Source organism: Vigna unguiculata, chromosome 10, assembly GCF_037176805.1.
Source record: "Vigna unguiculata cultivar grain cowpea cultivar isolate G323 ecotype 2 chromosome 10, ASM3717680v1, whole genome shotgun sequence".
Classification (NCBI taxonomy): Eukaryota; Viridiplantae; Streptophyta; class Magnoliopsida; order Fabales; family Fabaceae; genus Vigna; species Vigna unguiculata.
Genome location: NC_140801.1, coordinates 3229260 through 3244752, shown reverse-complemented (window position 1 = coordinate 3244752; position 15493 = coordinate 3229260). Strand labels below are relative to the sequence as shown.

Genomic DNA, 15493 nt, shown 5'->3' with positions numbered 1-15493 from the left:
TAAGGGAGATAAGAGTGTGTACGAAGGTTAATTGAATAAGGGACATGATGGTGGTGTTGAGTTGCATGCAGAACATGATAATGGGGAAGATGAAGTAGTTGAAGTTAATGATGCCGAGGGACATGATGGTGGTCAGTCAGGTAAAGAAGTTGATGTTGAGAAGGAAGTTGAAGCAAACTTAGATGAGGGCGTTGAAAGTTGGAATGATTCTGGTCCTAATGATAGCAGTGACGACAGCCAGGTTGGTACTGCAGGTTTAGTTGATATCAATGTTGAAGGTGATGTGGAAGATGAACATGAAGAATTGGTGGGTAACATAGAAGTTGAAGTTGGAGGTATAGGAGAAGACTTTGGTGGCCCAAGTAGGAATTGGAGGACAATTGATACAGCAGACATGGATAGTAGTGAGGGAAATGAATACAGTGAGCAGGGACCGCAAACGTTCGACAGGGGGTTGTCAGACGATGAATAAGTATCAGAAGAATTGGGAAGTGATATTGGTGAAGCTGAGGAAGATGAAGGTGATAGTGAAGAAAGGGAGGGCTATGGAAGATTTCGAACCTTTGTAATGCCAAAACGCATGAGAGAATATCAATGGGAGGTAGGTACGTATTTTAGTGAGAAGGGGGATTTTGTTGAAGCCATAAGAAGCTACGCATTGGAAAATAGTAGAAGTCTTAAAATAGTTAAAAATGACAGGAGGAGGGTGCGAGTGAAGTGTCTGGGTGCTAAGGCAAAATGTCCATGGCTTGCTTACTGTGGTTATATGCAAGCAGTTAAGTCTTGGCAGTTGAGGAAAATAGTTGATACCCACACTTGCAGTAGAGAATTTAACCTTCGTTTGATCAATGCTAAATGGTTAAGTAAAAAAGTTGAGAAAACAGTTAGACAAAATCCCAGGACAAAGGAAGTTGAGATTCGAGATGAAGTGAGTAGAAAGTGGAACATTGGGATTTCCAGAGGTATGGCTTACAGGGCAAGGGCATTAGCAACAGAAAGTGTTGAGGGATCCTTTAAAGACCAATATAAGAGGTTGTATGATTACGCACATGAGCTGCTGAAAACAAATCCTGGATCAACTGTCAAACTGAAGGTTAAGGAGAATGAAGGTGAACCCATTTTTGAGAGGTTTTATACATGTTTCAAGGCATGTAAGGACAACTTCATGTCTTGCAGGCCTATTATAGGATTAGATGGTTGTTTTTTGAAGGGGAAATACGGAGGAGAGTTGTTAACAGCTATAGGTAGAGATGGGAATGACCAGATCCTGCCCATTGCTTATGCTGTCGTTGAGGTGGAGAATAAGGACTCCTGGACTTGGTTTTTAGACCTATTGATTGAAGATCTAGGTGGAAAACAACTATGTGGAGGGTGCACATTCATATCATACCAACAAAAGGTACACACATTCATATCAGACCAACTTTTGTCAATTCAGTTTCGTATTACAACATTAACTTTTGTGATTTCAGTTTCAATTTAACCAACTTTTGTGAATTCAGGGTCTGTTACCAGCTATTCAAGATCTACTTCCTGGTGTGGATCAAAGATTTTGCGTGAGGCATTTGTATGCCGATTTCAGGAAGAGATTTCCTGGTAAGAACCTGAAACGACTAATGTGGAGCGCTGCATCTGCAACACATCCAGAGGCTTGGGAGCAAGAAATGAGGAAAATTAAAGAAATCAATGTTGAGGCATTCAAATACTTGATTGCAATTCCGCCAAGGTTTGTACTCACTTTTTAACAAAATTTAATTGATTATTATGTATTCACACTAATGTTTTGTGTACTGTGTAATAGATATTGGTCACGTTCTCGATTCACTCCTAGTGCCCAATCTGATACAATAGTCAACAACATGTTAAAGGCTTTTAATAGTGTCCTGGTCACTACAAGGACTAAGCCAATAATCAAAATGCTGGAAGAAATCAGAATTTACCTGATGAATAGATGGGCAGCCAACAGAGAAAAGTGTCAAAGATATAAACGTGCAATCTGTCCTAAGATTTATAGCAGGTTTGAAAGTGAATCAAAGATGACAAAAAATTGGATCCCTAAGTAAGTTTGTGTTTGGTTGTCTGCTTGTAATACTTTACATGTACATGCATCTTTTCTAACTTATTTTTCTTCCACTTACACAGCTGGTCAGCAGACAAAATCTTTGAGGTCAGACATGTCTCACAAATTGGGGACAAGTTTGTGGTCAACATAGACGAGGCATCATGCACATGTCAAAAATGGAGCATAAGTGGGATTTCGTGCTGCCATGCTCTTTCTACAATGAAGTTCTTAGGGATTAATGGACAAGACTTCATCTCTACTTGGTTTAGGAAGAGCACCTACGAGGAAACTTATTCCTCAATCATATTCCCCATCAATGGTCAGAATGTATGGGATATAACACCATATCCTGATTTGTTGCCACCTGAGAAAAGAATTATGCCAGGAAGACCAAAGAAGAAGAGAAGATTACAAGATTGGGATCTTAGGAAAGATGAGACGCAGATGACAAATGCTAGATTAAGAAAAAAATGTGGATTTTGTAGGCAACTTGGTCACAACAAAAGCAAGTGCTCCCAATATAAGGCACATTTGAAGACAATATTTGAAGCATCCAATCAACCAAACCCACCAACAGTAGTGCCTTCTACTCAATCATCTGAACAACAAAACCCCCCACCAGTGCCTTCTGCTGAATCAACTCAACAACAGAACCCCCCCACCAGTGCCTTCTGCTCAATCATCCCAACAACAAAAACCACCAATAGTGGCTTCTGCTCAATCATCCCAACAACAAAACCCACCATCAGTGGCTTCTGCTCAATCATCCCAACAACAAAACCCACCATCAGTGGTTTATGCTCAATCATCTCAACAATAAAACCCACAACCATTGCCTTCTGCTCAATCATCTCAACAAAACCCACCACCATCTCACCAACCAAACACAGCACTACTGTCCTCTGCACAATCATCTGTCCAACCAAATAGACCATCACAAGCACCACGTCATACAACACCCATCAGGCCCAAGCTCAATGCAAGGAGGGGACGCATATGGAAACCATGACATGGATCAAGCTTTGAAATAGTTTTTTGTTTTAAACTCCTTCTTTGAACGATATTTGTAAACACTTAAAAGCAGCTGCTATTTTTGTTTTGTGGATCATCAAATCCATTTCTGGACCACTTTTTTTGTGCTGTAACAGGGTTACATGGTGGACCATATTTATTTTGTGATGTTGAATGTTTAAGTGCTGGAGCACTACATGTTTATCAATATAACCAGGTGTCATTATTTGTTTATCAAGATTAAGTGCTCAAGCTTATTTCTCTTCTCCTTATTTTGTTACTTATAAATTTATAAAAGAGGTGCGAATAATGAAACTACAACTATTTTGATAAATTAACAAGAGTGAAATAATTCAAAATGTTACCACAAGTTTGGAAACTTTTCATTCATAATAAAACATTACAATAACAACACAAACCAACTACCTGAAGTAAAAAAAGACTCATGGTTTTGTAACCAACACATACACTGCAATGATATTCAATACACACAAAACACCAACTACCACTGTCAACACACTTAGCCTATTTTCAATTGACTTCATACATTTCTCCATTTCTTCTGCCACCACAGACCTCACTGCAGCAGTGTTTTCTGCATTCTTATTCCCACCACAACCCATTTCTTCAACATTCTTTATACTCAGCTTCCCATCACAACCCATTTCTTCAATTTTCAGCTTCCCACCACCCATTTCTTCAATTTTCTGACTGCTCCAACCCTTTTCTTCGATCTCATTATCAGTAAACCATTTGAAATAATTGCACCCACCACATTGATCACTTCCACTCTGTTCCAAAATCACAAAATAATGTTAGCTTCAATAAACAAATGTCATACCATCAGCTTCTTCATACCAAAGTTTCCATGTAACTCACCTTATACTTAGGGCAGCCCCAAAATTTTTTGCCCTTGTTCTTCAATGTTCTTGCAGTTCTCAATGTTGCTTTCTCTCCACAATAGCACATCACTGACACGCCCACATCTATAGAGCCACTTCCACCACAGAAGGACGCACTTGGGTTTTGATTTCCCCCAACATTGCAGGATGAACATTGTCCACAAGACATTTCTCCTAAACGCAGAAAGATGAACAATGGGGTTTGTGGATGATTCATTACACTTATATATAGCAATTCTTAACTGTTTTTCAATGCATTTAAATATAAATGACACATTTCAGTCTAACATTTCCACGTCACTGTGCTCTTAACGCCGTTTCTGCCATTTTAACGGAAGGGGCTTCATTGAAACAAATTATCAAAATTAGGGACCTATTTAACACCTTTTAAAATTGAGGGACCAAATTCAAATTTTCATAAGAAAATTGGGACCAATTGAATAATTTAACCTTTTTTTTACTATAAAACATGCTTTGCTAGTTTGTGTCTCAAAATAATTAATTAATAAATTTATTTTTTAAAGAAAATAACATCTAAAAACTGATAAAAGAACACGCTTAACGTTTTTAATAAAAAAATATATTTTTAACTTATTCACCTATCCTTTAAGGACACGAATTAACATTTAATTTGTCCAACAAATTTAAATCCCCATTAACTTAAAACAAGTTTTAAATTAAATTCGAACTTATTTATTTCATGACTGTAATGCATACTTAATTAATTTAAGTGATCACAGTGAAAAGACAACCATGCCCCCATAAAATTTAAGATACAGAATCATTCAAACATCTTCCTACAACTACGTCACATTATTTTTTCTTTTTCTTTATATAATGAAGTTTAAATATTTGATAGATCAATCACTTAGTCTTTTGTACTAATTGAGTAAGAAGCGCGTAACAAGGTTTCACAAAAACTATAAAAATGGAAGAATCATGTGAGACACATAACATTGAATCGTGAGAGCATAAGACTTGCAAATTGTTCATACGTCAAAGGTTTCCAACAAGAGTTTTCAAGGAATGGGATCATATCCCAGAAACAAAAAATTCGAGCTTTCAAATTCCATAACTCAGCACAATTAATTTTCAATGTGGCGAGTTACAGAGGCAAAAGGGTCTTCAGAAGAAGCTGTTTCACACAGAAAATTGAAGAGAGAGAAGAAGGGCTATATATAGGGATAGATAGAGAGAAAATCTGAGAAGGGTGTGAAGAGAAAAACAAAATGGGTGGTGGTGGTGGTGGTGAAGAAGGGAACAACTTGGAATTCACTCCCACTTGGGTGGTTGCTGTTGTTTGTTCTGTGATCGTTGCTGCTTCATTTGCTGCAGAACGGTTTCTGCACTACGGAGGGAAGTTTCTTAAGAAGAAGAACCAGAAGCCACTCTATGAAGCTATGCTGAAGATCAAAGAAGGTTCTTCTCTTCTTTCCCTTTCCTTTTATTGTGTTGGTTTAACAGATAAAAGTTATCAACAATGCATGTTTTGGTTGTTCTTTTGGTGTGGTTGTCTTTCATTTCAATTAGAGCTTTGCAACACCAACTGTTTGATGAATTTTACAAGAAAAAGATATTGAACATGTTTAAGGAATCTAACTGAGTTACGGTCTTTGGGTTGAAAATGGTGTTATTGTCTTATGTAAATTTGATTTCAAGTTCCATTGGTGTTGAATATCTTCGCTGAATGAAGAATCCCTTTTGAAAGAAAACTAATTATTTATGAGTTGATTTTCTAAATTTGATCTCAATGTGTAATGGGTATGCAGAGATTTCTGATAAGAAAAATGGGATGTGATCAATTTTACAACAAAGTTTAGTTTCTTAGCCAAACATATGCTTTTGGGGTTTTGGTGTGCCTCTCACTCAAACTAGAGCTCCACCACAATATATAAGGAGGGATGAGTTGTTGAGATAAAACTCTGTTTTTGATTCAAGAATGTTCCTATTTTTACTTGATGATTAATGTGTATGCAGGGACTTCTGATATGAAAAAAATGTGAAGTGATTAATTTTCTCTGTTTTTGTTTCAGAGTTGATGCTGTTGGGATTTATTTCTCTGCTACTGACTGTAACACAAAATGGGATCATCAAAATCTGTGTTCCTGAGAGTTGGACTCACCACATGCTTCCTTGCAATCTTAAGGATAAAAAACAGAAAGAATCAGCAAAACTCACAGAACATTTTCAGACTTTTTTCTCTTTGACTGATATTCCTTCCTCTGTTAGGCACCTTTTAGCTGATAATGAGGGTGAGAATCACCACGCAGCAGCTGCTGTAAAACTTGGACACTGTGCTAGGAAGGTATTACTAAGTTTTTATTGACCATTTTTTTTTAATTATAAATCGATTTTGTAAGTTTGAGTTAGATTTAAAATTTATCGATTTTTCATTTTGTATGTTGTGGATGTTATGTTTCATTCCACATGCTTAATTAAAGTGTTATGCAAATTTTCTTTTCAGGGCAAGGTTCCTCTGTTATCTGTGCAGGGATTGCATCATCTGCATATCTTTATTTTTGTCCTGGCCATTGTTCATGTGACATGTTGTGCTGTCACTGTTGTTTTTGGAGGCTTAAAAGTGAGTGCATAATTTGCTTCTTCTTCTTTTTTAACAAGATGTGCTTTTTGAAAGCTCTTTTCTACTGATAAATTAGTCTACGTAACAGATACGTCAGTGGAAGCACTGGGAAAACTCTATTGGAGATGAGAATAGTGGAACACCAGGTAAGTAGAGATATAGCTATGTTTGGATTAAACAAGATAAAATATTTTTACATTCAATAACAGTGTTGAATTCTATTTTATAAAATCTAAAAGGGAGAATTTGTTACTTTCATTCAAAAGGTACTTTATAGTGCTCCCAGTTGAAATAACATGCACATAATTTGTTACTCTCACATGTTCAATTTATTTTTTCTAATCTATGATGTATTTTATAAGTATCAAACTCAATATGCCTTCCAACTCCAATTTCAATTGATGTGATCGTGAATTATTAAATTTTCATCACCATACATATACAAGAATTGAATTCTCAAATGAGAGTCAAACCTCACTTGTGCTTAAATGTTGTTGGAGATCCCATAAAGTTTAGATATAAGATTAAATTACACTATATTACACTATAAGAATATAAGAATAAGTGTAAACTTTATTTTAAAAATCGATTTTATATGATTGAGTTAGATTTAAAGTTCATTTCTTAACAAGATATCGTAATTATATAAAACCTATTTTAGTGAGGTTTGTTATTTAATGAATCTATTGTTCCACCTATTATAAGGCTGCTACCAAACCATTCACAAAATATCTAGTTTCAAGTTTGAGATGTATATATTTCGACATGAGAAAAGTATGTTAGAAATCTCATATTGTTTAGATATAAGATTAAATTATAATACGTAATTAGGTACAAATTTCATATTACAAAATAATTTTGTAAAATTGAATTAGATTTAAAATCTACTTGATTTGTGCTTTTATGTTAATCTTTAAGTTTACATCATTTTAATTTCTTTAGCTTTGAATCACAAACATGAAACTTCAAATGGAAATATGCAACACATTAGTTTAGATAAGCACAATATGCTAAGTATTGAACATCATGAAAGCTATCTAATCTTTTTTTTTTTTCCTCTGCTGACTTCTTTATGTGCATATTGGTTCCCTTCAGATTTGGAAGCAACAGTGACTCATGTTCATGATCACGCTTTCATCCAGAATCGTTTTATTGGTTTTGGCAAAGATTCTGCTATTTTGGGATGGGTGGTAAGTTATTCACAAGTACTCTAGTCTAAAACTAATAAAATATGTTAAGAATTCAAGTTGCAGTGTAAGATTTATATAGAGTAAAAATGTAAAAATTAAACAAAATATAAGAAAAACTAAAATTTTGATGTAGAAGTGATGTTAATATTTAATATGAGTTTGTTGATGAATCTCCCTATTTAATAATTTCATTTGAAGACAAAGTAATGTCACATTTCGATTAGAAGTTATATAGTTCAACCACAAGCATTCCATATTTATTTGGTTCATTTTCTCTCATCCTATTCAGCTTCTTTTACTAAAATATTTTCAAGGTTAACACATTTTTTCATTTTTCTTTCAGAGATCATTTTTCAAGCAATTTTATGGATCTGTGACAAAGTTAGATTATGTGACATTAAGGCTTGGTTTCATTATGGTAAGGTTCTAAATGTTCTGTCAACTAAGCTGGTATATTGCCATGATTGATACATAATAGTATATATTTTATATCTCTGTTTTAGACTCATTGCAGAGGAAATCCAAAGTTTAATTTTCATAAATACATGATTCGTGCCCTTGAACACGATTTCAAGAAAGTTGTTGGAATAAGGTATGTGCCTTCTGAAGAATAATTCTTTAATGATTGTTAACTTCATAACATTTTTAGTTCATGTATTTAAGCTTTTATCACATAACTTCATCAATAAGTAATTAATTGTTCAAAAAATTTCTCTGTTATTTGGCTGGCCAAGTTTTTTTATTCTTTGTAGTTACAATTGTTGTGCAGTTGGTATCTTTGGATCTTTGTGGTCATCTTCATGTTGCTTAATATCAATGGTAAGCTTTGGATTTTTGGTAATCTCATACCTCAATTTAACTTAAATGTATTGAAAAAAATTAGAGAAAAGAAACACTTAATTTAGTACTCAATATAAAGAAATCCATTTAATGTCAAGAACAATTTTGTTGAGTATGTGCTTAATTTCTAGTATGAACAATGAACATCGTTAACAACAATGTCATGTTTTGTTTTTTCTAGTTGTCGAAGAATATTAACTTGACTCCCAAATTGCTTTTCCAGATTGGCACACATATTTCTGGATTTCTTTCGTTCCTCTCTTTGTAAGTATAATGTTCATAGGAAAAAACCAAACAAATTTAGGGTTTGTAGGAAATTGTCAATAAAAGAAAAATCCTTCAAATTTCAGTTACTTATCTATATTTTTCGTAGAGGCGGAGAATGGATGAAATTGGATGTTCTTGCAGGATGATCATTTCTCCACATTTAGCAACACGAATTAATTGTTAAATTTCTATGATCTTATGTATAAAAAAAATATATTTTCTCTTAATTATAGACTAAGTTTGGTTAGATTTGAGACCATCTTTACACTATAAGAAAATTTCAAAATAATAATCAATTTTAATAACTAAAAATAATTAGTTAGTACAGTGACTAATTTAAAAATTATCAATTATTTTGGTAATTAAATAATTTCTATTATAAATAAAAATAATAATTTGTTTATTGATCATTAACATTAGTTATCAAGATTTTTGCTACCAAAGAAATTAATCTCTAAATTGATCACTAATTAGGAAATTGGTCTTTAAACATACTTTAAACATACTTTAATGCGAAATTGAAATTCGTTCTTGTCCAAAATTTTGATACAATTTAGTCCTAAAACTTAAAAAATTAATGGATATACTCTTTCTAACTCAATTGTGTTAAAATTTTTTGACTTGTCAAGTGACATTTTGAGTTGACGTTTGAGTAGTTTACATTCTTTGACATGTTCTAACTCAAATGTCAATATCAAAGATCGCTTAACACGTACAAAAAAAAAAAGGCTAACACTTAAGAGTATTATATCCATTCATTTTTAATGTAGAGAGACCAAAATATATTAAAGTTTCGAACATCGATAAATTCCAATTTCACGTCAAAATAGGCACTAACAATATATTTAATCCTAATATAAAATTAAGAAAAAAAAAATATATATATATATATATATATATATATGATCTAATTAGATATTCATAGTAACTTGCTTCATAGTATTTAAAAATAATTACATTTATCCTTAAATAAAAATAATTTTAAGCATAAGTTTGACATTTTATAAAATTTAACACGCTTCACAACTAAAAAAAGAAATACATTTTTTTAGTATATTATAACAAATAGGACAATGATACTATGACTCCTAGTTTTTGACTTTCATCTTTTACTTTCTGACATGTTTTAGTGTGGGTTATATATATTAATGTACCATTATCTTTTCCTTTCCTTTGAAAGAATGAATAGCCTACACTAAGCCACGTCACAGAATAAAAGAAAGAAGTCAAAACATAATTTTCCTAACAAATATAACAATAATAAAAAATCTTTTAAATAAATTCGTGTGTTAAATCTAAAAAGTAATTCTTTTTCAATTACTTAATTCTTAGTTTAATTTATTTCTTTTAATAAAAGTTTGACTTGATTAGTTTAAACTTGATGTAAATTAGTTTATATATATCTTTTCATTACAAATTTTAATTAATATTTTAATTATAAAAGACTAATGTATGAAACCATCTATCACTTTTGGTTTCTAATCAACAATGTATGTCTACACACATTACTTGTTAATTTATGTTGTAATTATTTGTCTCCAACTTGTTTATAACTTGTTTAACTAATTTTTCTTGGTTTGCATTTTCAGCTTCTTCTGGCTGTGGGTACAAAGTTGGAGCATATAATAACTCAACTAGCTCATGAAGTAGCTGAGAAACATTCAGCCATTGAAGGTGAATTGGTTGTTCAACCAAGAGATGATCACTTTTGGTTTCATCGCCCCCACATTGTCATCTTCTTGATTCACTTCATTCTTTTCCAAAATGCTTTTGAGATAGCATTTTTCTTTTGGATATTGGTAAGCACACTTTTTTTCCTCTGCTTTTCCATTTTTGGTTTTCTCTTTTAGGTTTTGTGAATTAATATAGAAGGAGTAGTTGGAGAGAAGTATCTCATAATCTAAATGATTATATAATAACCTTATTGATTTGTGTTTTTCAGTTTACATATGGCTTTGACTCATGTATCATGGGAGAAGTCTGTTACATTATTCCAAGGCTTGTTATTGGGTAATTACCGGAATTTTTCTTTTTCAGTATACAATATATCTCTTATCTTTTGAACAAGATCATCAATGTATCAAATTAGGGTTTCTTTTTTGTCTTTTAAACTTGAGTAAAAAAGATTTACAAGAATTTAGATCCTATATTATATTTTTTTATTTTTTTTAAAATACAAAGATGTATATTGATTTTAATGTTTTAAAATATATTGAAAACTTTTTATATATCAAAATCAATATATTTTGAAGGTATAACATATGGACAATAAAAAAATAGCAAAGAATTTAAACTATTTGAATCTCATAAAACTTTCAATTACCCATTAGATATTTCTATGTTAAGGTTTTGTGTGTGATTATGTCACATACAAATTTTATATTTACCTTTATTTTTTCAACTAATTCAAATTCTAATGAGATCTAACCTATTTAATTTATATGAAGAAAGAGATAGAGCAAGATTTTCATATGGGGAGATCTATTCCCTTTCGATCACCCATTATATTTTGGTTCATGAAATTTAAACCAACCAAAATTATTGTTGCTTAAATTGTTCATTAATTTCTTTATATTTTGACTTCATCATGAGCATTCTAATTAATTTTACTTCAATCTTTTTTCTCTTCTACCTTCTCCTTACATTTTTTTTTGGGTTTGTTCTTTGTAGGGTGTTTATTCAAGTACTATGTAGCTATAGTACCCTACCACTTTATGCAATTGTAACACAAGTGAGTTTTGAGTTTTCTTTCAAAATGCAAAACCAATTTCTCTTTGCATTCACATTTTATAACACATGTTACATGCAATGTAGATGGGAACTAACTTTAAGAAGGCCATATTTGATGAACAAATGCAAGCACGTCTTGTTGGTTGGGTACAAAAGGCAAAGAAGAAAAGTTTAAAAGGTGATAATAATGGCCAATCTATTCAAGGAAGTGCTCAAGTGGGTGTTGAAATTCAAATGGAACCTGTCCCAGAAGAAAATGTTATTGTCCCAGAAGAAAATGTTATTGTCCCTAGAGATGAAGGGCATGAATGAGTGTGACTGCCCTAAAAAAAAAAATTCAACCTTATTAATTATTTAGTTTTAGGTGTTGTAATTTTGCTCAATGTCAAATCAACAAAGAATAACCCCACAATGTTGTGGTGGAGAGCAAAGCCACTATATTATAAGGACAAATGGATTACTGCGCATTAGGAAAATGTTATCCATTAAGCAAAATTTTGTAATAGAGAAAGAAAATTTCAATTGTCAAAACTTGTTTGTGTGTATATATATCACAATTTTGTTGTTAGAAAATTGTCTACGAATTATCCATAAAACAAAATCTGTAGGTAATCAATGCATAGGTAATTATTTATGCATTTTTAGTATGTGGGAAATATATTTCATTGAGTAATACATACGAATATCCATCTGTGAGTGAATTTTCCACAATTACTAATGCCACGACTATGTGTGTGAAAATACGTGTTTAAATATTTCGATTGATTGAAATATGATTTCAAATGTTAAAATCCTATAACATTAACTATAAATAAACTTGGCTTGGTTCAAATCAATTGACATTCAAATCAATGGATTGAAATCACTAAAGAAACAATTACAAGTGATTTCAATTCCTTAAAAGTTAAATAAATTGATTGAATTGGCTTTTGGAAATTATTTTCATTATGTTTTAACCAATTACATTTATTTTCAACCAATTGATTATACTAATTTAGCCTTTTATTCTTTAAGGTATTGTTTGGATTGGGGAGATGATTTGAGGGAGAGTGAGTAGATGGATTTGAGGGGATGAAGAGAGGATTGAATGGTGTTTAGATTAAGAGGTTTGAAGGGATGGATGAGAGAATTTGAATGGAAAGTTTGTGAGAGTTTATGAATCATGTGATAGGTGTGGTAGATTAAAAAAATGTTTTAATTGATAAATATATGTTTACCAATTTACCCCTATGATGAAATGTGATATAAATTGTAATGTAAGTAGTAAGAAAATGAAATTGAATTTGTTATTTATAATAAAAAAATTAAATTGGAAAGGTTTTTGAATATCGAAGATAAATTTTTAGAAAAAAAAAGTTTAGTTACACTAAGATTAAAACATTCTTCTTAGTTTGAAAGATATCGTTTGTCAAATAATCAAGATTCAAACATTGTTCTACTAATCTCTCTATTAAAGATCATTTGGCTTTCCTTAGTAAGTTCCATATAATTATAGTCTAAGTGATTTTGTTCTAGATTTTATTTTCATTTATTGTTCTGCAATTTTTCTTTATTAGGACAATCAAAATTGGCTTTTAAAAGGGGTTTACTAGCTTGTAAGAATCTTATAGAATTCAAGATCTAGTGTTTATTCATATAAAAAACTTGATATAGCTGATCAACTTGATATGGAGAATAGGACAATGTAACCTTTTTTGGGAGGTAAGTTAGTGTACTATTTTACGTTTTTCTTTTTACTTTATAATCTTCTTTACCGGTGGGGGATCTTAATTATCCTTCAAAAGTGAGTCATGGTTCCTCAAACTTTTAATTCTTTTTTCTAAAATATGTGTAGTATATATTATATTGATAGAAATTAAATTAGATAAACTTTTATTTCTTTCATAAAGTATAATATTTAATGTTAATAAATAATAAAACAAAATTAAATATAATAAAGTATAAGAAAATTATTAAGATATTTTTTATGTTATCTTGTCTTTTAAGTTTCTCAGATATTATATGTCTTCTATTCTTAAAAATCTTCTTTTGTTTGTGAAAAAACAAAAAACAAAAGTTAGATAGAATTCATTCTTTTTGCTTCCATTTTTCATTTGTTCTCTTCCATTTCTTAAGATAAAAAAGGTAATTATCTCTTATCTCTTGATTCTCTTGTCTCTTGATAGTAAATATTAGTATGATAGTTAATATTTTTTTAATCTCATGAGATTTTAATATATTTATTTATTTTTAAATGTAGAAAGAAAAGTTACGTACTATATGTTCTTTGGTAACCATTTTTTAATTGTGACTTGATTATCATATATCTTTCTTTTAGTAATTACATCTCTTAATTTTTTACTAGATTTTGATAAATTATTTTTTATTTTTAAACTTTTAAAAAAGGTATGTTGATGAAAAATAAAATAGTATTTTTTTAATTGATAAAAGGGAAGATACCCATGAAACTAAAAATAAGACAAATTTACTTTTTCACATATTCTCAAGCATGATATAAAGGATCAAATTGCATGATAATAAGGATCTAATTGTTGGATTAAATGAACTCTTTCTTGAAATTCAAAGAATAACAAGGAGAGTTTTATGTTAATTCTTTAAAACTTATCTCATAAAAACATTCTCAAATATCACAATATTCAATTAATGAAAAAGATGAGCTTAGCAAAGCTTATTTATAATAGATCCATATCAAATATTAAATTATATATAAAGAAAAATATATAAAGATATTTCAATATTAAATTATATATACTTTTGTTATATTTTAATGACAATCACTTTATATATAAATATTTTGAGTGTATTATTTTGGTCCATTCGAAATCTTTGGTCAAGATTTGCAAGTATATCTACACTTATTCGTTGAATGTAAAGAAAATTGACTTATTATCTCAAAATCCTTGATAAAAAATATTATTTAAGAAACTTTAGCCTGTACAAATATTGAAAAATAAATTATGATACGGAAAAATAAATTCATTTTACAATACTACATTCAATTATAAATATTGATATAATATAAATTTATAGGTTATTATCATTATCATTTTAAATCATCGTTTGAATTAAAAACAAAGCAAAACGGAATCCAAAATCAACTCTATTGTCTATTTAGTTTAGTATTCAATTGGCGTTTAAAATTAAATTGGGTGGTTGATATAGTGGTTAGACACCCCCTCTTACTCATAAGTTGTTAAGCCGATTGATTCCTCAAGTAGTATAAAATTTTTGTTTGTTTTTCACCTTATTGATAAATTTATCAAACTAATGACTTAGTCTTACCATTAATTCTCACACACTATCGATTAATGTTACCATCGGCTATAATTATAACTATTATATATATATAAAGAGAGATAAATATATTTATATTTTCTTTTATCAAATTTAAAAAATACACAATAATTTCTAAAAATTTTAATATACCCTTACATATAAAAAATCATAAAACTAGTAGGGGAGAGAAAGATATGTTTAAAAAAATTCAACTTTATATATATATATATATATATATATATATATATATATATATATATATATATATATATATATATATATATATATATATATATATATATATATATATATATATATATATATATATATTGTTGGTTCTTAAGTGAATATTTATAAATACCTATATTGATTAATATGAAAAAAGAGAAAAGTAGAAAATATTGTAAAAATAAATATTTGATTTGAAAGTCTTCTCTACAACTTAATAAGTTGGTATATGGAGATCTAGATAATTTTATGTCATTGAAATATTTAAAATTTTATCTAAAAGAATTATTTGAGATGGTTTGCAACTTTTATCAAAAAAAAAAAAATAGTATTAAAAGACTGTTTTTGCCTTAAATATTACACGGTTTGTAATTTTTGTCAAAAAATTATACATTGAGTAATAATA

The 15493-nt window shown here is 30.2% G+C and overlaps 2 protein-coding genes across 2 annotated transcripts; both read left to right on the top strand.

Moving 5' to 3' along the window:
- Positions 1 to 494: 494 nt before the first annotated feature.
- LOC114166966 (uncharacterized) lies at positions 495 to 2992 on the top strand. Its single transcript, XM_085668143.1, has 4 exons — positions 495 to 1399; positions 1503 to 1726; positions 1802 to 2059; positions 2143 to 2992. The coding sequence occupies exons 1-4, from the start codon at positions 569 to 571 to the stop codon at positions 2990 to 2992; spliced, it is 2163 nt and encodes a 720-aa protein (XP_085524269.1). The 5' UTR covers positions 495 to 568.
- Positions 2993 to 4863: 1871 nt separating this feature from the next.
- On the top strand, positions 4864 to 12090 carry LOC114167438 (MLO-like protein 1). Its single transcript, XM_028052526.2, has 13 exons — positions 4864 to 5394; positions 6009 to 6280; positions 6440 to 6556; positions 6645 to 6702; positions 7652 to 7746; positions 8090 to 8164; positions 8250 to 8338; positions 8516 to 8565; positions 8810 to 8850; positions 10443 to 10652; positions 10796 to 10863; positions 11524 to 11584; positions 11668 to 12090. Exons 1-13 carry the CDS (start codon positions 5205 to 5207, stop codon positions 11893 to 11895), a joined length of 1554 nt encoding a protein of 517 aa, XP_027908327.1. The 5' UTR covers positions 4864 to 5204; the 3' UTR covers positions 11896 to 12090.
- Positions 12091 to 15493: the final 3403 nt, after the last annotated feature.